We start from the raw sequence: 24,151 nt of genomic DNA, 5'->3' as shown, positions 1-24,151 counted from the left end.
CCGGCTAATTTTTTGTATTTTTAGTAGAGACGGGGTTTCACCGTGGTCTCGATCTCCTGACCTTGTGATCCGCCCGCCTCGGCCTCCCAAAGTGCTGGGATTACAGGCGTGAGCCACCACGCCCGGCCCTGGCTAACTTTTTTGTACTTTTAGTAGAGATGGGGTTTTTCCATGTTGGCCAGGCTGGTCTCAAACCCCTGATCATAGGTGATCCTCCCACCTCGGCCTCCCAAAGTGCTGGGATTACAGGCGTGAACCACCGTGCCCGGCTTTTGGCCTGAGTTTTTTAGAGAGGTGTAAAAAGATTTTTTATTTTTTTTTTGAGATGGAGTCTCGCTCTGTCGCCCAGGCTGGAGTGCAGTGGCGCAATCTCTGCTCACTGCAAGCTCCACCTCCCAGGTTCACACCATTCTCCTGCCTCAGCCTCCCGAGTAGCTGGGACTACAAGCGCCCGCTACCACGCCGGGCTAATTTTTGTATTTTTAGTAGAGGTGGGGTTTCACTGTGATCTCGATCTCCTGACCTTGTTATCTGCCTGCCTCAGCCTCTGAAAGTGCTGGGATTACAGGCGTGAGCCACCACACGCAACTCCAAAAAGGTTTTAAACCTACTTATTATCTGCCTTAATAGGCCTTTGAACAGATTTTACTTTGCCCAGACTATTCTTCTTACTCTTGTCTACCTGGCACACTCCTACTTGAACTTCAAAACCCCAGCTTCAACACCCTCTTCACCATGCAGTCCTCTATGAAGCCCTAGGCAGACATTTCAACCCTCCCTGAGATCCTGCATATGGGAGTGTCTGGTCCAGGTTCTCTCTCCCCTAGACCAGGGGCTTTCTGATGTCGGGACAGAGAGCTGAGTCCTCAGACCCTGGGTTTTCCCAGCTCACGACCAAGCCTTGATTAGAAGTCACTGAACGAACTCCTGGACAAATCAACTCTAGTTTCCGGGGGTTGGAATGGGGGCAGGGGCCTCCAGCTTGTGGCCACTTGGGTCCAAGGAGCTGTATCAGTATTGTCATGGTTGAAACTGGGCTCGGGAGGCGGTGGTGCCTTCCACACTGGATTTGCCTTCACTAGCTCAAGTCACAGGAAAACTGCCCCGAGACTCCGGCTCCCTGCGCAGGGCAGCATCCCACTACAGCCACCCAGAAGAGGAGCCTCTCAGGCCCCCATGGCCCTGCCTGAAAGGACTCTGCTTTCTTGGGGGTAGCCCCTGGAACTTACCCAAACCCCCATGTTCCTGTCACCATGTTGCAGTGTCCAGACCTGCATTTGGTTAGGGAGAGAGATTAATGAACAGAGAGAACTTTGGGTGAGAAAGTATGTCCGACAGGCCCAGAGGTGATTATTTTATTTCACTATTTATTTATTTATTTATTTTTGAGATGGAGTCTCACTCTGTTGCCCAGGCTGGAGTGCAGTGGCACGATCTCAGCTCACCGCAACAACTACCTCCCAGGTTCAAGCGATTCTCCTGCCTTAGTCGCCTGAATAGATGGGATTACAGGCACCCGTCATCATGCCCACCTAATTTTTGTACATTTAGTAGAGACAGGGTTTCATCATATTGGCCAGGCTGGCCTCAAACTCCCGACCTCAAGTGATCCGCCTCAGCCTCTCAAAGTGCTGCGATTATAGGCATGAGCCACTGCGCCCGGCTGATGATAATTTTTAGTAGCTTTTGAGGGAGTCTCAGTTTAAAAGTCTGGGGTGAGTAAGCCCCAGTGGGGGAGGTGGCACATGCAGAGGCCTGGAGGGGGTTCTGAGGGAGGAAGAAAAAAGGGCTGCTGTACCACAAAACAGGTTTCATTTCACCAGCACGGTGCAGAAGAGGAAACTGAGGCTTGAGGAGGTGAAAGCACGTGCTGGGGTCTCAGGAGACCCAGGCAGGGTGGGATTCGAACCCAGAGCCCTGGGAGTCCCAGCCCCTTCCGGACAGCGGAAGGGCCTCAAGGGATTGGCCTGGAAGGTAGCCCCGCCCCCTAAGAGAGACCACGCCCTCACAGCTGGAGGCCCCGCCCCGCGGCATGACCGGAAGTGCGCGGGGCCCCCAAGATGGCGCCCGAAACCCGGAAGTGAGCGGCGGCCGCTGCGAGGCTCGGAGAAACTGAGGCGCTGCGGGCTCCGCGCCCGGCCAGACCCGGGCTCGAGGTGAGGCTCTGGTTGCGACCCCCGCCCCCACTCCACCGCAACCCCTGCCTGGCCCGACCCCGCCTGTGGGTCCGGCGCTCCCCGCGGACCCTTGCGCCCGGGGCTGGGGGTTCTGGGGGCCGCGGGGCGGGGGCGAGCGCGGCGCGACCCCCGCTCTCCGCTGCGACCCCTTCCGACCCCGCCCTTCGCCGCCAGCGTTGACTTCGGGCTGCACAGCGACCACCGCCGTGAACCTTGACCTGCCCCCCCCTCCCGGCGACCCCCTGCCGTGAACCCTGACCCCACCTTCCACGACAACCCTCCCAACCTTTCCTTCCCGCTCTTCCCGGTGCCTCCCTGTCCCGCGCTGCTTGGTGACCCCCGACTTTTCGTTTTCTGGTAACCTTTGACCCCGCACTCCTCGGTGCCCCCGAGCCCCGTGGTGACCCCGCATCCGCTTTTCCTCGGTATCCTGCCCTTCCCTTTTGGGGACTCTCGACTCCGTGCGCCTCGTGACCCCCGATCTCTCCTGCCTCCCCGATTCCTGACTCCAGGCTCCTTGGGCGTTCGTGCCCTTTCCTCCTCCTTGTACCCGGTCCCAGGGCCCCTGCCCTCTCGCCCCGCAGCGCAGTCCTCTCTCCCTCCCTCGCCCAGCTCCCCCCGCCGCTCCCGCCCCCGGGGCCTCCGACTTCTCTTCTGGGGCAGATAGTTTCTCGGTTTCTGCGTGGAGGTCCCCCGGTTTGGGATGGGGGCTTGTTGATACTAGGTGACCCCGGAGCCGTCTGGGCGGAGTCTGCAGAGCGTGTTGGGGGTGGGAGTGCGGGTCGCATTCAAACCCGGCTTCCAGGGACAGGCGGGAGGGAGGGTAGCGGGCTGAGATGGCCTGAGTGGGGCCCGGGCACAGCGTGTGTCGGCGAATGGGAAGCGCCGGCCGCCTGGTGGGTCCTGTCCCCCGTAGGGCGCTCTTCTCAGCACCCCAGAGCCCCGAAGAATAAGGCTGGTGGGGCCTGGAGGGACCAATCCCCAGACTGACCTGGGGCTTGGCGGGCAGGCGTTGTGGAGAGCCCACCCAGCACCTCCAGGGACGCCGGGCACGGATGGTGCTGGGGCAGGGACGGTGGGTGTCTCCTCGGATGAACTGATTAACATTCTGAAAAGTAAAAAAAAAAAAAAAAAAAAAAAAAAAAATTCTATAAAATGTGTAGTCGGGTCTTCCCCTGGCTGCTTCTTCCCGGAATGCCTGTTGGTCCCGCCTGCTCGGGAACGTCCTTCCTGCCTGTGACTGCCAGGACGGGATGGGTTTGGTGCCATCTGTTGCACGCCCTGTCAGCGAGAGTGCCCAGCCTCGGAGCTGGCCTGTGCTGATGCTGGCTGCCAGTTTTGTGGGTAGGGGGGTGCGGTGAGTGTTTTACGGAGGGGCAGAGGGAGCCGAGGTTCGAGTATGGAAGGAGCCAGGGCCCCGGGGCCGCGGACCCCATGGGGAGCCAGCCCGATTACAGGGGAATTACAGGCTTCAAACTTTCTTCCAGGCCTCTTCCTCTGGGCCAGGGCGGCCAGGGGTGCTGTGCTGTTTTGGGTGCTCTCCCTGGGATGGTGGGTCTCCCTGACTCGGCCCTGGAAGACGAGCGGTGGGGACCTGGGACCCAGAGAGTTTGTGGCAGGCCGGGCAGGTGCTGTCCATGCCCTTTCTTCCCAGACAGCCTCTGGCCTTCAGGGATCTGGCTGCCCAGCCCTGGATTTTCCCAGGGGTGGCCCCGGCCGTGGAGTGATGGCTCCTCACAGTGGCCTGCTCCGGGCCACCTTCAGAGTTCTTGCCAAGTAAAGGGCGAATTTGAGATCTGGCCCCCTCAGTGGGTGGGATGGAGAACAGCAGGATAGGGGCCCCAGGGTCTCCCACAGCAGGGGAGACGCAGGCAGGCTCTGGTCCTTGGAGAGGGAAGGACTTGGGAAGGCGCCTGCCAGCCCCTGGAGTGTGATTTCACAGCACAGGGAGGAGGCTTTTGTTTAACTCTGAGGATCCTAGCAGACATCTGCCCACACCTGCCAGGAGCCAGAGGGACCCTGGTGTGGAGGGGGCTGTGCAGGCAGGGGCCGGACTTCCAGTGGGAGGGAGCCTGTGAGGCGGAGCTCAGAAGAGGCAACAGGAGCGTTGCTCGTCCATTCACTCTCGGTTGGAGTCTGGGCTAGACGGGAGGTGCCCAGGTGTGCAGGTGCGGAGGAGAGGGTGCAGGTTCCCCAGCCGCACGACCGTGGGCAGTCACTGCCCTCTCACCTGGTGGGGAAACCGAGGCGGAGAGAGGTTGCGCCAGCCACCCCTAGACCCCCCCATCTACTTGCTGCCTAAGGCCTCCCCCACCCTCGGGGGTGTGACCAGCTTGGGCTTCGCCCAACCCGGCTCCAGCAGAGTCACGGATGCCCCTCCGGCAGGGCCCAGGCGGAAACGCCAACACCGCGAGAGTGAGCTCTGCCCTGAACAAAGAAGCAACTGTCTGCAGAACCAGTCCAGCTCCCAGAGGCCCCCCTCCCAGGGGGCCCCCATGCTGGGGGGGTGGGATCAGCTCTGGGAAGGGGGCGGTGTCATGTAATCCACAGCTGTAAACGCTCCTGGAGGCCATGTGGAGGCAGCCCCCCCATGGCGCCATTGCGGCCCGGGGGCTGTGCATGTGTGTGTACACGTGTCTTTGTGTATCTGCATGTTGTGCCATGTGCATGCACATGCGTGTTGTGTGCCTGTGTGTTGTATGGAGGTGTGTATTCTGTGTGTCGTATGGACGCGTGTGCGTTCTGTGTGCGTCGTACGGAGGCGTGTGCGTTCTGTGTGCGTCGTACGGACGCGTGTGCGTTCTGTGTGCGTGAGTCATACGGAGGCGTGTGCGTTCTGTGTGCGTGCATCATACGGAGGCGTGTGCGTTCCGTGTGCGTCGTACGGACGCGTGTGCGTTCCGTGTGCGTCGTACGGACGCGTGTGCGTTCCGTGTGCGTCGTACGGACGCGTGTGCGTTCCGTGTGCGTCGTACGGACGCGTGTGCGTTCTGTGTGCGTCGTACGGATGCGTGTGCCTTCTCCGTGTGTGAATGTGCGTGCCCGTGGCTGTGTGCTCTTGTGCATGTGTGTGTTGTTTGTGTGTTTCATACGCGTGTGTTTTATGGGTGCATGGTGTGTGTGCCTGTGCACCCGTGTTTGTGTGTTGTGTGTGTAGCTGTGCACCTGTGTTTGTGTGTTGTGTGTGTACCTGTGCACCTGTTTGTGTGTTGTGTGTGTACCTGTGTACCCATGTTCATGAGTCTGTTATGCATGCGTGTATGTTGTTGTGTGTTGCCCGTGCCTGTGTGCCCATTCTCGTGCGTTGTGTGTGTGTTTTGGTTGTTGTGTGTATTTTGTGTGTGTGCTCATGTTATGTGTGTGTTGCATGTTGTCTGTGCTCGCGTGTGTGTTGCTCACGCGTGTTTTGTGTGTGTTTTGGTTGTGTGTATTTTGTGTGTGTGCTCATGTTATGTGTGTGTTGCATGTTGCCTGTGCTTGCGTGTGTGTTGCTTACGCGTGTGTTTTGTGTGTGCGTGTGTGTTGTGGGTGCGTGTGTATCACCTGTGCACCCGTGCTTGTGCAAACGTGTGGTCTGTGTGCATGTTGTGTGTGCACACATGTTGCTTGTGCACCTGTGCTCGTGTTATGCACGTGTCCAGTATGTGTGTGTGTGGTGTGTGTTGTGTGCATGCTGCCTGTTCCCATGCATCCCTGCCTGTGCGTGTCTTGTGCACATGTGTTTTGTATGTTTGTATGTGTTATGTGCACATGTGCGTGTGATTTGTTGTGGGCAGGCCTGGAGTGCCTCCAGTCACTTTTTCCACAGCCAAGGGCTGTGTGGTCAGACAGCACACGGGGAGGGCCGGGTGTGTCCACCTGCCTGTTGTAGCCTGAGAGCGAGGTCACCCCGACCTGGTTCTCGTCCTGGCCTGCCCGCTGTCCGCCCAGCAGTGTGGGTGGACTCTCAGCCCTGCCCCTTGCCTGTGTGCTCTCGCCCCTAGTCCCTGGGAGGTCAGCTGGCACCTGCACCCTCGGGCTGGGACGAAGAGCAGACTACCAGCTCCGTGGTCACCTTGCCTCTTTGCTGGGAGGTGCGGTCACCCCTTCACAGGGCCCAGGACTCAGGAGAGGGCTCAGCCCTGGGGGCGAAGGCAAACCTGGGGTTTTGGCCAAGACGGGGATTTCGGACGTGTGGGCCTCATCTGCTCTCGCCCAGGGCCTCCTGGGCCCCGTGAGGAGGTGGAGGTTAGATCTGCTGTGCGCCCAGCACGGATGCTCTGCGGAGGCGTGCTCGCGGAGAGACGCCAGACACAAAAGGCCACCGCACGTGACTCCACTCATGTGATGCGTCCACGGCAGAGCAGCCCACAGATGGGACGTAGACGTGTGGTCACGTGTTCAGAGCAGGGCAGTCCACAGACGGGAAGTGGACGTGTGGTTGCAGGGGCCGTAGAGGGGTGGGGAGTGACTGCTGTTGGGGACAGGGCTGTGTTTTGGGGGAACGGAATGTCCTGGAATTAGAGGCTATGGTGGTCCGCCTCCGAATACATTGAAACCATTGAGTCAGATGCTCCGGACAGGTGCCCCTCCTGGTGTGGATTGTATCTCAGGGAAAATAAGTGTTTAACAGAAAGTAAGACCTGCCTGTCCTTCAGAATGCCCTGTTGTCACTACGGGGTTGAGCGTGGTGTCTCCAGGAACCGGCCAGGCAGCCCTGCAGCCAGCTCGCATCAGGGGGTGCTGGGCAGCCGTCCTGTCCCAGCCCCTAGGACAGCAACAGTGATGGCATCACCCCACACCCCAGGGGCCCCTTGGCCAGGCCCCGCTCTGCCCCTGAACCACTCGCTGCTTCGGGGGGGCAGGGAATGCTGTGTTGTACTCGAAGGGGCCCTAGGGGACTCCTGGCATGAGGGGGACAGGCCTTGGGCCACATGGGTGGCGGCGCACAGGGTCCGGTCAGCCTGAGGGTGCCTGGTGGTCCAGGCGGAGGCCCTCTGAGAGCTCAGCGTGGTGGTGTGGCCCTGAAGCTCAGTCCCGTGGAGGCCTCAGCCTGGGGCTGCGCACGTGCCCTGTGCCCTGGCTCTCCTGCGGATTTTCCTGGGCCTCTCGCCCTGGACGACCCCATGAGTGATGGGGCGGGAGGAGGGGCCCGGAGAGTCGTTGTGGAGTCAGCTCCCCTGCAGGCACCGTGCAGTGCAGGGCATGGGAGTGCTGGGCCCTGGCTGGGGTCATAGATGGGACTGGCGGGCCTGGTGCCCCACTGTCTCAGCGACCTGCTTCGTGACTCGTGCCTGCGCTTCCCGGAGCCCTGCGATGAGCCTCCGTCCCCAGCAAGAACAAGCGCCCGAGTGAAACTGAAAGAGGCGGCCTTGGCCTGGGTTCCAGGCCCCGCTGTGTTTTGAAAGTGATGTGCGCCAGGTTCTGGCAGGCGCGTCCCTGACGTTTCCTGGGAGTTGCTGCCGCTGTGGCTCCTGGGGCCAAGGCCCTGGGTGCTGGGGCGTGGGGAGGGGGAGCCGGGGAGCCGTCGGGCCTGGCGGGCAGTAAAGGTTTCTGGAACTGACTCACTTGCTGGGGAGGGGCAGCCGGGGAGGGTCACGGAGAAAGTCCCGGCCCTGCCGTGGCCCCGTACCGTCGTCGGCTGCCCGTCCAGCCTGGAGCGAGGAGGCGTCTTCCTCTGCGTGTCAGGTAAACTGAGGAAGGCTGCCCCTGGGGTCCGCTGTGCTCACCGCCTGGCCTCCGGTGCCCAGGGGCCGGGTGCAGCGGGTCGCAGGACCCGTGCCCAATGACCGCGGCCTCCCTGCGCTGTGAGAGGGCCAGGCTCTGTGGGAACAGGCAGTCGCCAGGGTGCCTGGAACCCGTGGGTGTGAAGGGGGTTCCAAGGCCACGGGGACGGCGAGGAGCTTCTCGGGGCGACATCACTGTGACCGGAATGTTCTCGCTGGGGGGACCCGGAAGCTGCGGGGGGGGTCTCCGCTGGGCGCTAGGGCCGGGCGGAGAATGGCTGTTGGTGTTGCCCGGGTGTGGCTGGGCTGACCAGGGGCATTTTCGGGGGCTTTTATCAGATCCTGGAATGACCGTGACCGCCAGGAGCTCGGGGGAGCTGCGAGCCCCCAGGTGGAGGCAGGCGCTCTCGGGGTGACCCTGAGGGCTGGGCGCCCAACACTGCCCCAGGGTGGGGGTGTGGCTGCCTGAACTGCTTGCCGACTTTGGAACATCAGGGGCTGCCACCCCCAAACCCAGACTTGTGGCTTCTCTTGAAAAACCAGATGGTCTAGAAACCTTGGCCACATTCCTGCCAGGAGTCTCCGCTGCCCCTCCCCAGGGGTGCATCTGTGTGGCCCCCTCCCCCAGCTCTGGTGAGGCAGCTCCTGCCCCACTTGGAGGACGTGGGAGGGGCAGGGAGGTTACGCTGAGAGGAGGATACTTGAGTTCCACATCCACAGCCTCTGGGCCCCTGAAGGAGCGGGACCGTGTCCCCCAGAGCCTGCTCGCGTACTCAGTGGCCGGCTTTGCCCCTGGCTGGCCATTCAGGAACCTGGGTTTCCGTGCATGTGGCCTGACCGCAGGCTGAGACCTCATGGTCTGGCGCTGTGTCCTGCGGGTCTGGGTCAGCCCCAGAGGTGCCACGGTCCCCCCCACCCCCTGGAGCCATGGGTGAGGTGCCTCCCAGGGCACAGGGGCTCTGCAGAGGGACCGCCCTGGATTCCTCGGGGCCTGGCATCGTCACAGATGTCCTCATGTGGGAGCCTTCTCCGTCTGGAGGAGGGGAGGTCAGGTCAGAAGCCTGAGAGGGACTTTGCTCTGCTGACTTCTCGGAGGGAGGGATGGCGTCATGGGGTACGTGGCACCCCGAAAGCGGGGAAGTGGGGCCACGGCTCAGCGGCCGCAGGGAGCAGAACCCCACCACCTGGCTGAGCTCAGGCGTGGACTCCCCCGGAGAACCCAGACCAGGGTCCCGGACAGCAGTGCCTTGACCTTGGCCTTGGAGCCGTGGCCATGGAGCACCGGCCCACCTGATCTCTGACCTGCTGCGCCCAGCGAGGGCGCGTGGGTGTCGTTTTTCAGCAGCTGGGTTTGAGAGAAAACGGATCAGGCCCCACCGGTGAACCTGGGGTTCCTGCTTCTGTGATTTCGGGGCCTCTGTTCCCTTCCCCAGGTGTGGAGCAGGGCCTCACTGTGCGGCCATTGTGAGGACAGGGCCCGCAGCTCCGGCAGTCAGCACTGAAGCCTCGCTCTGGGCCGTCTCGGAGCTGCCGTCCTCAAGCCCAGCCTGAAGCCAGAAGGGACTCTTCCTCCTCCTCCTCCAGGACCTGATGCCCTCTGGGCTCGGACGCAGGTCCTCGTGACCAAGGCTGGACTTAAGGAGCTCAAGGACAGTGGCGACCGGTCGGGCCACTCGCCCCGGGTCAGCATAGCCCGGCTGCTGGCAACGCTTGGCAGTCCCCAAGGAGCCAGGTGGGGAGACCTTGTGGCCTGAGGCCGCTGATGTGAGACAGTGACGGTAGCAGGTGTGGGATGGGCCAGACTACCCTCCACACGGATTGAAGACACACAAGGGCACCTCCACTTCAAAGGACCGGAAGTCTGGAGTGAGCGGGATTTCGCTTAACATCTGCTCCGGAGAAGAAGACCTGTGGGTCAGAAGGGACCACAGGCTCAAGCTCAGTGTGTTAGAAGGCTTTTAGTGGGCCGGGCGCGGTGGCTCAAGCCTGTAACCCCAGCACTTTGGGAGGCCGAGGCGGGTGGATCACGAGGTCAGGAGATGGAGACCATCCTGGCCAACACAGTGAAACCCCGTCTCTACAAAAAAATACAAAAAACTAGCTGGGCGAGGTGGTGGCGCCTGTAGTCCCAGCTACTCCGGAGGCTGAGGCAGGAGAATGGCGTGAGCCTGGGAGGCAGAGCTTGCAGTGAGCTGAGATTGTGCCACTGCAGTCCAGCCTGGGCGACAGAGGGAGACTCCGTCTCAAAAAAAAAAAAAAAAAAAGGCTTTAATGTGTGTGTGTGTGAGTGTGTGTGAATGTGAGTGTGTGTGTGTGAATGTGTGAGTGTGAGTGTGTGTGAATGTGTGTGTGTGAGTGTGTGTGTGAGTGTGGGTGAGTGTGTGAGTGTGTGAGTGTGGGTGAGTGTGTGTGTGAGTGTGTGGGTGAGTGTGTGTGTGTGAGTGGGTGAGTGTGTGAGTGGGTGAGTGGGTGAGTGTATGTGTGTGTGTGAATGGGTGAGTGTATGAGTGTGTGTGAATGTGAGTGTATGAGTGTGTGTGAATGTGTGTGTGAGTGTGTGTGTGTGTGAGTGTGTGTGTGTGGGTGAATGTGTGAGTGTGAGTGTGGGTGAATGTGTGTGTGAGTGTGTGAGTGTGAGTGTGTGAGTGTGGGTGAATGTGTGAGTGTGTGAGTGTGGGTGAATGTGTGAGTGTGTGTGAGTGTGTGTGTGAATGTGTGAGTGTGTGTGAGTGTGGGTGAGTGTGGGTGAGTGTGTGAGTGTGGGTGAATGTGTGAGTGTATGAGTGGGTGAATGTGTGAGTGTATGAGTGGGTGAATGTGTGAGTGTATGAGTGTGGGTGAATGTGTGAGTGTATGTGTGTGGGTGGATGTGTGAGTGTATGTGTGTGGGTGGATGTGTGAGTGTATGAGTGTGTGTGAATGTGTGAGTGTATGAGTGTGTGTGAATGTGTGAGTGTATGAGTGTGTGTGTGCACACGCAGGTGCAGTTGAGGTCTTGCTCTGTTGCCCAGGCTGGTCTCCACCTCCTGGGCTCATGCAGTCCTCCCACCATGGCCTCCCAGCACTGGGATTACAGGCATGGGCCACCGCGCTGGCCCCAAAAGACCAAAAATAAACCCAAGACCTGAGTGGGCTCCTCACAGCAGCAGAAGCTGCGTGGAAGCTGCTTGGCTGCCACAGGAAGCTGCACCATCCTGGCCAGGCGGACAGGGCGTTAACCACCAATAGCAGTGAGGCCGGGCCATGGGGACCCTGCGCTGGAGCCCCCGCTGCCCGGCCTGGAGGGCTCTTTCTGCAAAGCATTTGTGTCACAGAATCTCCTTTCCACTCCCTCACTGGGGCCTCCCTCTGGAATCTGGGGTCTGGGGTCTGGGTACTGGAATCTGGGGTCAGATCTGGGGCCTGGTATCTGGGGTCTGGGTACTGGAATCTGGGGCCTGAGATCTAGGGCCTGGTATCTGGGGTCTGGGTACTGGGATCTGGGGATCTGGGGACCTGGGACCTGGGGTCTGGGATCTGGGGATCTGAGGTCTGGGGATCTGGGAATCTGGGACCTGGGATCTGGGGTCTGTGGTCTGGGATCTGGAGTCTGGTTCTCCAGATGTAGTTTGTGCCTAACAGGAGTCGGTCTCACGTTCCTGGCTTGGGACTCTTGCTCCGTCCGAGGGTACAGGGCTGAGTGCCAGCAACCACCACTGCGCGGCTTGGCCCTGACGCTGGGACCCGGGCTCCCTCCGTTCTCAGGGACAGCAGTGCTGCCTCGGAGTGCCCCGCACCCTGCTTGCATCTCAGCCACGACGTCCCCCTGGCCCTGTGGCTTCCACTTTTGGGGTTGGCTTGGATGAAGCACCAAAGTCCTCCCCCAGGGCCTCCTTTACTCCCTTTCCAGGCCTTCCCTCGGCGCCGTGCTGACCGTGCCTGGTGGGGTTGTGGGGTCAGCTGAGCAGCCCTGACCTGGTGGAGCCCCGGACGGCGGGGTCAGATGTCAGGCGGGGCCACGTCAACTGCGTGTCCTCCCTCGTGTGGCGGGGGGTTGCCGCCCGGGGTCGCCGGATCCTACCTGCTGGGCGTGTGGCCCTGGCTCTGGCTGGATACCTTGTTTGCTTCAGGGCAGTGGAGTCTTGATCTCTTCGGGGCACACCCTGTGGAAGACCCACAGTGCCGCCTCCTCCTCCTCCTCCTCCTCCTCCTCCTCCTCCTCCTCCCCCCCCTGTGGAAGACCCACAGTGCCGCCGCCTCCTCCTCCTCCTCCTCCTCCTCCTCCTCCTCCTCCCCCTGTGGAAGACCCACAGTGCCGCCGCCTCCTCCTCCTCCTCCTCCTCCTCCTCCTCCTCCTCCCCCTGTGGAAGACCCACAGTGCCGCCGCCTCCTCCTCCTCCTCCTCCTCCTCCTCCTCCTCCCCCCCCTGTGGAAGACCCACAGTGCCGCCGCCTCCTCCTCCTCCTCCTCCTCCTCCTCCTCCTCCTCCTCCTCCTCCCCCCCTGTGGAAGACCCACAGTTCCTCCTCCTCCTCCTCCTCCTCCTCCTCCTCCTCCTCCTCCGTCTCCACCGCCCCTGGCATCTGGGACGCCCCCACAGTGTCCTAGCACCTGGCCCCGTGGGAAGCTTTGTGCTGGGGCAGGACAGGAGATTTGGCAAGAGAAGCTGTCAGTTCAGCACCCCACTCAGGCTGCTCCTGCTCCTGGCCATCTCCGAGCTTGGGAACCTTCCCTCCCGTGGCACCAGCCCCTCGGCCCCTCCGGAAGGCCCAGGAAGGCATGGGCAGGGCTTCTCTGGAAATCAGGGGTGCAGTGTGAAGCCCCCACGGCCGACACCCTTGAGCCCTCCCAGGAGAGGGGCAGTGACGGCCGTGGGCCCAGCTTTCCGGAGGACCCACCCGGAGTGAGGTCCTTGATCAGTGGGAGAGGAGCTTCCTGGGCGCTGGGTTCCAGCCCCGTCCGCAGGACCCTGAGTCCGGCCAGTACACGGGTCCCTGTGAGAGAAGCACGTGGGCTCCGCGGGACCCTGAGTCCGGCCAGTACACGGTTCCCTGTGAGAGAAGCACGTGGGCTCCGCGGGACCCTGAGTCCGGCCAGTACACGGGTCCCTGTGAGAGAAGCACGTGGGCTCCGCGGGACCCTGAGTCCGGCCAGTACACGGTTCCCTGTGAGAGAAGCACGTGGGCTCCTGGGGTGTGGGGCGGTGAGGCTGCAGTGCCCCTTCCACCACCGGGCGGCCGGGGCCGCTGCAGTTCTTCCTGGGACGGGGAGAACTGGAAGGTCCGGAACTTGCTCGCCCTGGACCCCGGCTCTTCCGCTCCCGCCGGGCCCACCTCGTCCTCGTCCTAAACAGAGGGGCCGCCACCCAGTGTGCCTGAGAAACCGCAGACGGTGCTGGCCGGTCTGGGGTTCCCAGGCTTCCCCAGCCTGGCCTGTGCCTGCGCATGGCAGGGTCCAAGTTCGGGAGCGATGGCCTCTGCCCGTGCTTGGCAGCCTGGAGCCACCGCGGTCCAGACGCCTCCTGGGATGCTGTGGAAATCCACAGACAGCCTCATGCCGCCTCACTCCAGGGCACGCTGGGGTTAGGGGTGGAGCAGCCTTCTCCCCGGACGAGCTTGTTGTTGCGGCCGCAGCCGTGCTGCATACTGGGTGGCTTAGAGCAGCCTCTGCCTGTGCTGGAGGCCAGGAACCTGAGGTCAACGAGTAGGCTCCAGGGGAGGATCCTTCCTGCCTCTCCCGGCTTCTGGGGCTCCAGGTGCCCTTGGTCTGTGGCCGCATCGCTCCAGCCTCTGCTGTCTCCATGTGGCCGTCTCCCGGTGTGTGGGTGTCCACATTCCTCTTTCCTCTTAAGGACATCGGTTGCTAACAGGGACATAGGCCACCCCGCTCCAGCATCCTCATTGTAACCAACCCCATGTGCAAAGACCCTGTAAGCAAATAAGGCCCGACTTACAGGTGCGGGTGGATGTGAGTCTGGGGGGACCGTAGTCACCCCACACCCTCTCTGTCCCTGGCAGTCCCTCCTGCACCTCAGGACCAGCCTCCAAATCGTCACTTACCAGACCCTGTCTTGGCCTTGTGGCCCGCGGGCACTGTGGGGTGTGATCCTGTCCCCAGCACAGGCTGTCCCTGGGGCTCTGCCCCGTCCACATTGGTGGCCCTACAGCCCCGGCGTCCCCTCCGCTCTGCCAGTTGGAGTCTGGAATGCAGGTGGACAATCGTCTGCCACTGAACGCTGTCCGGCGGCTGGCCTGGGTATGCATGACGTCAGCTGGTCTCCAGGGTCCTCACACGGGGCCTCAGAGACACCGGCATCAGGTTTCTGGCCTCCATTTCTTGCCTGGGTGTGCACATAGCTGGTCTACAGGGCCTTACACGGGCTGGAGACGCCAGTGTCAGGTTCCTGGCCTCCGTTCCTCTGTGTGTCGGACGAGGGGCTAGACCAGCTCTGGGGAGCTTTGGGGATGGGGTTGAAGGTCAGGATGGTCTCTCTTGGTCTGAAGGTTGGGCTCCACCCCATGAAGCTGGGAGAAGGTTCCCAACCTGGAGAAGTCTGGTCCCTCAAGGCAGATGTCAGCTGGTCCCTCCGCGGCGTCAGCCTCCTGCTTCTGGCGCGCTCGTTTCGGGGAGAGGAAGCCAGATGTCCCCCTCGCAGGGGTTGAGATCCAGGCTCCCGCCCCCACAGCGTTTCTTTTCTTTCTTTTTTTTTGTTTTTGAGAAGGAGTTTCGTTCTTGTTGCCCAGGCTGGAGTGCAATGGTGAGATCTCAGCTCACTACAGTCTCTGCCTCCCAGGTTCAAGCGATTCTCCTGACTCAGTCTCCTGAGTAGCTGGGATTACAGGTGCGCACCACCACGCCTGGCTAATTTTTTTGTATTTTTAGTAGAAATGAGGTTTCACCATGTTGGCCAGGCTGGTCTCAAACTCCTGACCTCAAGTGATCCACCCACCTTGGCCTCCCAAAGTGCTGGGATTGCAGGTGTGAGCCACCACGCCCGGCCCCCCAACAGCATTTCTGAGGACAGAGAGGGAGGGCGGCACCCTCTGGAGGAGAGGCGGGGTCTGGGGCCCCAGGGACTGTGGGTCTTCATCCCGAGGTCTCTAAGCTGCTGCTGGGCCAGAGCGGAAGGCTGTGGTTTAGGTGGATGCCTTTGGACTGGTGGGCAGGTGGGTGTGGAGGGTGGAGGGTGGAGGGAAGATGGACAGTTCCCATAGCTTCATTCATGGATGGGCAGCTTGGCAAGGGGTGGGGGACCCAGCTCGCCCTGGGGGAGGAAACGCACACGTGGCACTCCAGGGATCCCGAGACGCAGGCATCGGCGTGTCGCTCAGCGTGACGCACACACGGCACTTTCAGGGCCCCTGGGGTACAGGTGTTGGGCACGTTGGTCATTGTGCACCAATTGAGGTGCCCTTGGGAGACCTGGCCCTGTGCCTTGTGGTAAGGGGGGGTCCACCCGTGGTCCATGCTTCCTGGACCCTGGACACCGAGCCTAGGCCAGTGGCACCCTGGTCCTTTCAGGGGCAGGCCGGGCTCTGAGCAGGCAGCGAGGCCGGGGAGGGAGGACTGGCTCTGGGCCCGAGCCTGGAGCCTCCCCTGTGATTGGCTTTTGGGCTGCACGGGGGATGAGGGTCAGAGCTGCAGTCCATGTGGCCGGGTGCTGCCCGCGTGCCTGTGGTTTGCCAGGCTGGCCTCCTTCTCCCGCGTGAAGGTTTGCGGCAGCTGAGGATGCGGCTTCTCCCACAGCTGGCAGAGGGCCTGGCGGGCAGCGGAGCCATGAGCCCAACGTGTTTTCCCAGTTTCATGCTGGGAATTACATTTTTTTTAAATCTTATTTTATTTTGAGACGGAGTGTCACTGTGTTGCCCAGGCTAGAGTGCGGTGGCACGATCTCGGCTCACTGCAGCCTCTGCCTCATGGGTTCAAGTGATTTTCCTACCTCAGCCTCCTGAGTAGCTGGGATTACAGGTGTGTGCTGCAACACGGGCTATTTATGCGTGTGTGTTTAGTAGAGACGGGGTTTCGCCACGTTGTCCAGGCTGGTCTCGAACTCCTGACCTCAAGTGATCTGCCTGCCTTGGCCTCCCAAAGTGCTGGGATTATAGGCATGAGCCACCGCACCCAGCCACACTTTTTACTTTTGAGATAATTGCAGATTTGTGGCTCTAGTAAGAAGAGATACAATTACGACAAGGAGTGATAACAGATTCCCATGTGTGTGTTTGCCTCGGTGTAAGGTCTCATAAAATGAGAGGACAGTGTTACCACCTGGATACTGATGTTGGCGTGGGCCACCTTCCCCACTGTGTGGCGGCAGGTGTGAGTGTGTTTGCAGACGCAGGTGGGCGTGCCCGTGCAGGCACAGGTGCCATTAGGGTGTATGTGCAGTTGTGGGTGGGGTGCATGTGTGGGTTCCTGTGTGGGTGCAGGTGTGGATGCCTGTTAAGTTTTATTTATTTTTCTGAGACAGGGTCTTGCTCTGTTACCCAGGCTGGAGTGCAGTGGCACGATCATAGCTCACTGCAGCCTCAAACTGCTGGGCTCAAGCAATCCTCCCACCTCAGCCTCCCGGTTAGCTGGGATTACAGATGCCTGTCACCACGCCCGGCTAATTTTTTTTTTTTTTTTGAGACAGAGTCTCGCTCTGTCGCCCAGGCTGGAGTGCAGTGGGGCGATCTCGGCTCACTGCAAGCTCTGCCTCCCGGGTTCACACCATTCTCCTGCCTCAACCTCCCAAGTAGCCGGGACTACAGGTGCTCGCCACCATACCTGGCTAATTTTTTTGTATTTTTAGTAGAGACGGGGTTTCACTGTGTTAGCCAGGATGATTTTGATCTCCTGACCTTGTGATCCGCCCGCCTCGGCCTCCCAAAGTGCTGGGATTACAGGCGTGAGCCACTGCACCCGGCCGCCTGGCTAATTTTTAAATTTTTTTGTAGAGATAAGGTGTTGCTATGTTACCCATGCTGGTCTTGAACTCCTGACCTCAAGCAGTCCTCCCCCCTTGACCTCCCAAAGTGCTGGCATTACAGGTGTGAGCCACTGTTCCTGGCTGTATTATTTTAAAAAAGAAAATCTTAACTTTAAAAGGCCCCATCTCTGCCCCCGCCCAGGGTGTGGAGTGGTCCCTGAGCCCTGTGTCCCCGACAAAGGAGGCCCACAGCCTCGGGGCCAGGAGGATGCCTGCAAAGGCCCCGGGCACCATCTGTGGCTGTGACAAGGTCCTGTCGGCTCACCTCGAGTCAGGACGTCCATCTGGCTGGCCAGCCCCTGGGGCAGCTGTAAGTCGGCTCCTCCCCGCAGGCTTGGCCCCACCCCCTTGGCTCCCCAGGGAAGGGAGGGGATCAGCTGTCACCCTCCCGGCCCTGCCTGCCTGACGACTCTTTCACAAGGCAGCAGAGCCCTGACACCCACCGCCTGGGACAGGGAGGCTCCGGGCCTCACAGGTGACCCACACAGCTCCCTGTGTAATTCTCATCACCTTGGCAGCAGACTTGAGAACTCGTAGAAAATTTCAAGTAGAGAGGTGGAAAGCGTAGTGTGATGTGGCCGTCCTGGGCATCCTGAGACCCACTTCATCGGGGCCCGGGAGGTCAAAGCTGTGTTGCGGCAGGAAGGCTCATCCCAGTTACCCCAGAAGCTGAGGTACACGAATCACTCGAACCTGGGAGGCGAAGGTTGCAGTGAGCTGAGACCACCTGACGGGTCCAGGCGGCTGCCCCTGCTCTGTAGCCTCGCCCTGTGTGTCCTGCCCTGGGTCTCCCCACTGCCCTTCGGGGGTGTCCACCGGGCACTCACCGCAGCCAGCTGGCCACCGTCGTAATGCTGGGCCTCCTGTGAGTCCGCCGTGCAGACCCCCCTAGACCGCAGTGCAGACCCCCCTAGACCACCGTGCAGACCCCTCGAGGCCTGGGCAGGGGTGTGGGAGTGGCTTCTTCATGGGCTCTTGGTGCCTGAAGTTGGCTGTAGCCAGTGGCTGGGGGCTGCCCCTGGGGGCCTGGGGACTTGGCGCCTGAAGTTGGCTGTAGCCAGTGGCTGGGGGCTGCCCCTGGGGGCCTGGGGACTTGGCGCCTGAAGTTGGCTGTAGCCAGTGGATGGGGGCTGCCCCCGAGGGCCTGGGGACTGTGAGCAGCTTGCTGGGGCCCAGCCGGGCTGCAGGGATGCAGGTGAGCAGCTGCACTTCCTCAGCCAGGCCCAGCCCTTCCCGCTCCCTCAGCAGCTAGGTCAGGCTGCCGGCCTCACTACTGGGGCGGCTTCCCCCATCACAAACAGGTGCCAGGTGCAAGCTGCTCCCCAGCGCCCACAGCCGGAGGGTGAGTGCTGCCCCTGGGGTGGAATGTGTGAAAGGGTGGTGTGGGAATGTGTCTGCATGGTGGGGCAGGCGGGGGCACCCGGAGGCCAGTGGCTGCAGAGAGCAGCACCGGCATGGGCGGGGGCAGTGCTGGACACTTGGGTCTCCTTCACCCGCCTCCCTTCCCTGGCCCCCCCCCGCTCTGCCGCTGCCCAGCTCTGTGGGGGGTGAAGTCGTCTCAGGCAGGCACCTTGGCCTAGGAGCAGGGGAACCTCATGGATGTCTTGACTGTGTCCCCTGCTGTCCCCCCACTGTCCCCCTGCTGTCCCCCGTCCCCCTGCTGTCCCTCTGTTCCCCGCTGCCCCCCCACTGTCCCCTGCTACCCCCTGTCCCCCCAATGTCCCTCACCGGGCTGATCCTGCCTTGGCTCCAGCCCTTCAGGCCTCACTTACCCCAGTCTCCGTGTTGAGGGATGAAGCGCTTTGTCTGCGGGGGTCAGGACCCGAGACTGCCTGCGGTGTCCTCCGCACCAGACGGTCCTGGCAGCCAAGTTGGGGCCTGGCCAGGTGCCCGGAGCTTGCAGGGCTCTCTGCCCCATATTAGCTGAGCCTTGTGAAATCTGCCAGCTCCCCCACCCCCCGGTCCTAGGATGCCACGCTGTGCGCCTGCCAGGTAAAGGGTGACCACCCTGTCCTCAGCCTCTCTGGAGGCCAGTGGGTGGCGGTCACGGCCGCAGGTGGGGTCACGGCCGCAGGTGGGGTCACGGCCGCAGGTGGGGTCACGACCGCAGGTGGGATCACGGCTGTGGAGCGGCAGTCACGGCCGCAGGTGGGGTCACGGCCGCAGGTGGGGTCACGGCCGTGGAGCGGCAGTCACGGCTGCAGGTAGGGTCACGGCTGCAAGTGGGGTCACCACCGCAGGTGGGGTCACGGCCGTGGGGCGGCAGTCACGGCTGCAGGTGGCGGTCATGGTTGTGATGTCACCGGAGGCCGCGTGGCTGCTCTGTCCCGTGACGCACTCCTCGTGGCTGCGGCTCTGCGGTGTTCCTGGACACCTGGGGGCCTGCTCCTTGCCGTCTTCAGGTCCTGGGAAGGAGGGAGCACCTTGTGCCTGCTGGGAGGATGTCGGCTGAGGTAACGCAGCCTCGAGGGACCGTGCGGCAGCCTCTGCGGGGCTCCATCACACGGCCGTGCTCGCTCGCCCAGGACTTGCAGCCTCCTCCTCAGGCCTCCGTGTCTGCCTTTGCTGGCATGGGCCTTGAGATGCCTGCCGGCTGTGCCAGGCGACCCGAACCCAGGCCTGGCGGAGTGCTCCGGGCTGTGCAGGGCCCTCCTGTGGTCTCGGTCATGGCTCTGCGGCCTGCGTCTTCTCAGGGTCTCTGCTTTGCCGTGGCGAACGTGGACACAGCGTAGCCTGAGCTCCGGAGTCCGGCTCTGGGGTCACGTCAAGGCTCCACCTAGGGGCCTCCATGTCCACATGAGAAAGTGCAGAGGTCACAACCCTGTTCAGCAAGAGGACAGCGGGAGAACCGGGCCCCGTGGACACAGCTCCCCATCTGCAGACGTCTCGGGTCTGGGGGCGGAGCGCAAAGGGGTGAAGGGGCTCCACAAGACAGGTGCTCAGGGACCCCCAGGCGGAGGGTCCGGGCAGTGGCCAGTTCGGAACATCAGGAGGCTGAGCTGTCGCTGCAGTGTGGGGTGAGACCCTGGGGCATCCAGCCTGGAAGACGGGGACCTTGGCAGGCTCAGGAGAGAGGAGCGGGAGGCGGAACGGTTACCTGGTTCCTCGGATTCTCCCGGATCTTGGTCCTGTCTGAGGTTCTGCCTTCCCAGCCATTGTCCTGCCTGGACCACCAGCGCTTTCATCTTTCTCTTTTACGATGACTCCCTTGAAGACCTGATTTCAGAAGGAAGCCACATCTCCCTCCGGAAGTCAGCGTGGAAAGTGCGGGTCCTCCCTGGCGTGGGAACCGTGTGAGCCCCGCACCGCGCATCCCTTCAGTCACGGGACTCACGCCTAAAAGTAAAACCAGACGGGGGCACAGCCCTGGTGCCTGCTGTGCCAGCGTTTGGCTGGCCCGCGGCCCTGAGGCTCAGGGTGGGCTGTGTCACCGGGGCTGCATGGCAGAGGCGGCGTTGGGGTGCTCTCAGGCCCCAAGACCCCGCCCAGTGCCCCCCGGGGTTTATCCTGGGGATGGGGCAGCTGGATGCCCCAGGGACATGGCGAGGTCACAGCTGCTGCCAGAGAAGGCGGTGGAGTCGATGGGGGAAGGGTCTGGAGGGCTCAGGACCACGGGGCCGGGAGCCAGCTGTTGGAGGCGTGGGCCCTCGGACAGGACGGAGCCTGCAGGCAGGGCTGGGGGCTGGGGGCTGCGGGAGAGCCTGGGGGTCAGGGTGGCAGGGGTTGTGAGATACGGCCGAGGACAGGGCGGGAGGCGATGGGGGACCGGCAGTGCGTGGAAAGGCAGATGTGGGTCCTGAGGGGTGGCAGAGGGCGAGCGTTCTCAGGAGTGGGCACAGCCTGAGGTGTTGGGTTGTGGGAGGACGTGGGGGTGGGTCCCAGGCCAGGATCACCCAGCCCGGCACCCACGCATCCCCTTCTGTCTCCGGATGGGCCTGTCCTGGGCAGTTCTTAGTAGTGGGGTCACACGCTGTGTGGCCATCTGTGCCTGGCGTCTCTCATAGAGCGTGACGTCCTCAAGGTGCGTCCACGCTGTGGCCTGGGGCAGGGCCTCGCTGCTGTTCACGGCTGGGTCGTGTTCCGGCACGTGGATGGGCCATGCCACATGCTGGTCCACTCGCCCATCCGTGGACACTGGGCTGCTTCCGCCGGCCGTTGTTGTGAGTGGTGCTGCCGTGGGTGTGCACGGGCACGTTTCTGTGTGGTGTGGAATTGCGGGATGGTGTGGTGACTCCGGCGTTAGCCTCTTGAGGAATCCCAGTCTGCCAGGCGGCCGCGTGAGGTTCCGGCTCCGCCTCCTGGTTCTGGGCCCTGACTCTTGGTTGGTTGTGCCTGTTGTCCGCATTGCTCTCCTCCCCCATCCCCTCCTGGTCCAGGTCTCCACACCCTGCCAGGTCCCCAAGGCGTGGACTCCAGGTCACGTGCCATGTGTGAAACCCTACCCTTGAAGAACCCGGTCCCCTGAGCCTCCTGGGGTTGCCGCCTGGAAGGGGCGTCCACAGAAGTGGGGGCTCAGAGACCGCAGGGAGGGAGGAGCTGCCAGGAGCACCGTGGTGGCCCCGGGGACTCCGACACAGGCGAGCTCAGGGCCCCTGCTGCTGGAGGGGTCCCTCAGCTACGGTGTACCCCAAGGACGGTCATGGGGTCGACCCAGAGCTGCCCAAGGTACCTCCTCCCCAAGCTTGTCCACCGTGGGCCCTGGGCCCCGCTGTCCGTCAGCTCAGGGCCATGTGGCCTCAGAGCTGAGAAGCGTCCTGAGTGTGGAAAGGGTCAGCGTAGGTCTGGGGATGTGGCTGCCGCGAGATGGAACCTGCAGCGGGAAGGGGTGCTGACGGGAGCCGAGGGGGTCCCTGCAGGGGAGGGGCTGCTGAGCCCCAGGGCAGGGGGTGGGCCACCCACCAGCACTGGCGAGCCCCCGAGCGGGGACCCTGGCGTCAGCAGCTGCCTGGGCCCGGGAGGAGCTGTTGGTGGCCACCAGCCCGCGGGGCCAGGGCGGGGTCCCAGGCTCCACCCGATAACCTGTCTTCCAGAGGAACATACCGAGGCTTGGAGGAGTCTGGGTGTCTGAGGTTATTCTACTCAGAAGGTGGAGCCAGGCTTTGATCCTGCCTGCCTGACCCAGAATCTTTGACGAGGATTGGCCAAGACCCCAGATCCCAGCGGGCCTGTCCCTTCCCCTAAAGGGCACTTCTGGCAAGGGCGTCGCAGGTCCCTGCGGGCAGCTGGAAGGGCCGCCGAGGGTCCCAGCTCTGGTGGCAGTGGGTTGTGGCGTCCTGACCACAGGGAGCAGGCAGAGGCCGCAGACGGTCAGGACGACCTGGCAGGGTGGCCCCACTGTGCCTGACCGCTTCCATCTGGTCTCTGGGACAGGAGTCCCGACCACCCGCCCAGCCCCTGCTCCCCAGCCGCTGTCTCTGGAGCGCTGGGCAGAGGCGTACCTCTCCCCCACGGGATTGCACAAGTGCCTGCGTGTGGCTGTACGGCAATTACTGGAAGTCCCGGAGATTTCTTCACTCCAGGGCTTGGCCGGGAGTGGCCGCCGCCTCCCCTTCCTGCCGCCCTCGGCAGTGAGCACGCTGGGCGGACGCCTGCAAAGCTTTCCCTGCCACCACAGGCCATCCTTGGTCCCTGCACTCACCGGGTAGGGCCTGGTGGGGGCTCAGCCTGGCGGGCGTCTGGCCGTGTGCCAGAGGCCGTGGGGCACGTGGGAGCTGTCCCTGGCGTCTGACGGTGTGGGGCTCGGCTCTGTAGCTCAGTAGTGTTCTCAGTGGGGACACTGGCGTGTGGTTAGCCTGAAACGAGGTCTGGGCGCTTTTCCAGCTCTACGTGGCCCCTGACCCCTCTCCTTGGGAGACCCCCCTGTGGAGCCCTGCTGCGTCCGAGGGATCGGGCTGGGTCCAGCGCCGCCTGGGCGCCCCTGGTTCAGAGGTGCCGGGCCCGGGTTGGACTCTGCTGCAGTCTCAGACCGGCTGGTTGCAAAGCCAGGTGTGGGGGAATCAGCTCACAGCTCCACTGCGCACAGCTGGGGTGCCTGGTCCTGTGGCTGCCCTGGGACCTGGGCAGCCCTGTCGGGCCCACCCTAATCAGTGTAGTCGGGGCTGGGGGCCGAGGAGGCCAGGAAAGGCCCTGTGGACAGTACAGAGGGGTTGGGTGGCGCTGCTGGTGTGGGGTGGGGATGAGTGGGGAGGGGAAGGAGCACCTTTCGGTTCTGGCCCAGGGGGGAGCAGGAGCTGCAGCCCAGGCTGGGGCAGGTCATGCCCGAGGGAGAGGAGGCCGGGGGAGCCCCACTCTCCACAGACTCTCAGGACGTCCACGTCTCCCTCTGCAGATCATGATACCGCCGCCACCGCCGCCACCACGGAGCGAGAAGCCCAGATAGACACCCCGGCGGCCCCGGGTCCCGGAGCCCCGCTGCCTGCCGCCCGGCCGAGGACCCCACCCCGCCTGCCGCCCGATGCTTGCAGTGGGGCCCGCCATGGACAGGGATTACCCGCAGCATGAGCCCCCGCCGGCGGGCAGCCTCCTGTACAGCCCGCCGCCCCTGCAGGTGAGCCCCTCCCCCAGCCCCGGCCCACCTGACGGGGTCGATGGGCGCTTGTCCCGCCCCGAGTGCCCAGGGTCGTGGCGTGCAGAACGCTGCCCCAGAGGACGTGGCGCGACCTCCACCTGACCTTCCTGGCCCAGAGCCGGGCTCCACCCGCCCCCGTGGGCCCCGGAGAGGGTCCCCATGGGGATGTGAAGGGGAGGCTGCTCATGGCCCCAGCTTTTCAGGGAGCGTATCTGAGGCGAGTCGGTCTCCTGCAGAGCTTCCAGCTCCTCTGCCGTCAGCTGTACTGGGGGCCCGACTTCACTTGCAGGAACCTGTCAGTGAGGGAATTACTTAAACCATGTATTTCTGGCCAAGCACGGTGGCTCATGCTTGTAGTCCCAGCACTTTGGGAGGTGGAGGTGGGCAGATCACCTGAGGTCCCGAGTTCGAGACCAGCCTGGCCAACATAGCGAAACCTGGCTTTTACTACAAATACCAAACTCAGCCAGGTGTGGTGCCAGACGCCTGTAATCCCAGCTACTCAGGAGGCCGAGGCAGGAGAATCACTTAGATCTAGGAGGCAGAGGCTGCAGTGAGTGGAGACTGCACCACTCAACTCTCACACTTGTAGCCTGGGCGACAAGTGTGAGACTCCATCTCAAAAAAATAAAAAATAGGCCGGGCGTGGTGGCTCACGCCTGTTATCCCAGCACTTTGGAAGGCCGAGAGGGGCAGATCACTTGAGGTCAGGAGTTTGAGACCAGCCTGGCCAACATGGTGAAACCCCATCT

General features: G+C 62.5%; 1 protein-coding gene across 7 annotated transcripts in view; it reads left to right on the top strand.

Moving 5' to 3' along the window:
* Positions 1–2,056: 2,056 nt before the first annotated feature.
* The window catches only part of SBNO2 (strawberry notch homolog 2), a 75,517-nt gene continuing 53,422 nt past the window's right edge, over positions 2,057–24,151 (top strand). For 4 of the 7 annotated variants that reach the window (XM_077978679.1, XM_077978674.1, XM_077978678.1 and 1 more), the window contains exons 1-2: positions 2,057–2,156; positions 23,160–23,378. In XM_077978679.1, coding sequence (XP_077834805.1) covers positions 23,286–23,378 — 93 coding nt within the window. In that variant the 5' untranslated portion in view covers positions 2,057–2,156; positions 23,160–23,285. Of the gene's footprint in view, positions 2,157–7,791; positions 7,845–9,465; positions 9,797–22,017; positions 22,473–23,159; positions 23,379–24,151 lie in introns of those variants that run through there. The other 3 variants (XM_077978672.1, XM_077978673.1, XM_077978671.1) reach the window with 3 other exon arrangements.

The sequence above is a fragment of the Macaca mulatta genome, chromosome 19 (assembly GCF_049350105.2).
Source record: "Macaca mulatta isolate MMU2019108-1 chromosome 19, T2T-MMU8v2.0, whole genome shotgun sequence".
NCBI classification, from domain to species: domain Eukaryota; kingdom Metazoa; phylum Chordata; class Mammalia; order Primates; family Cercopithecidae; genus Macaca; species Macaca mulatta.
This window is presented reverse-complemented; position numbering and strand designations above follow the sequence as displayed.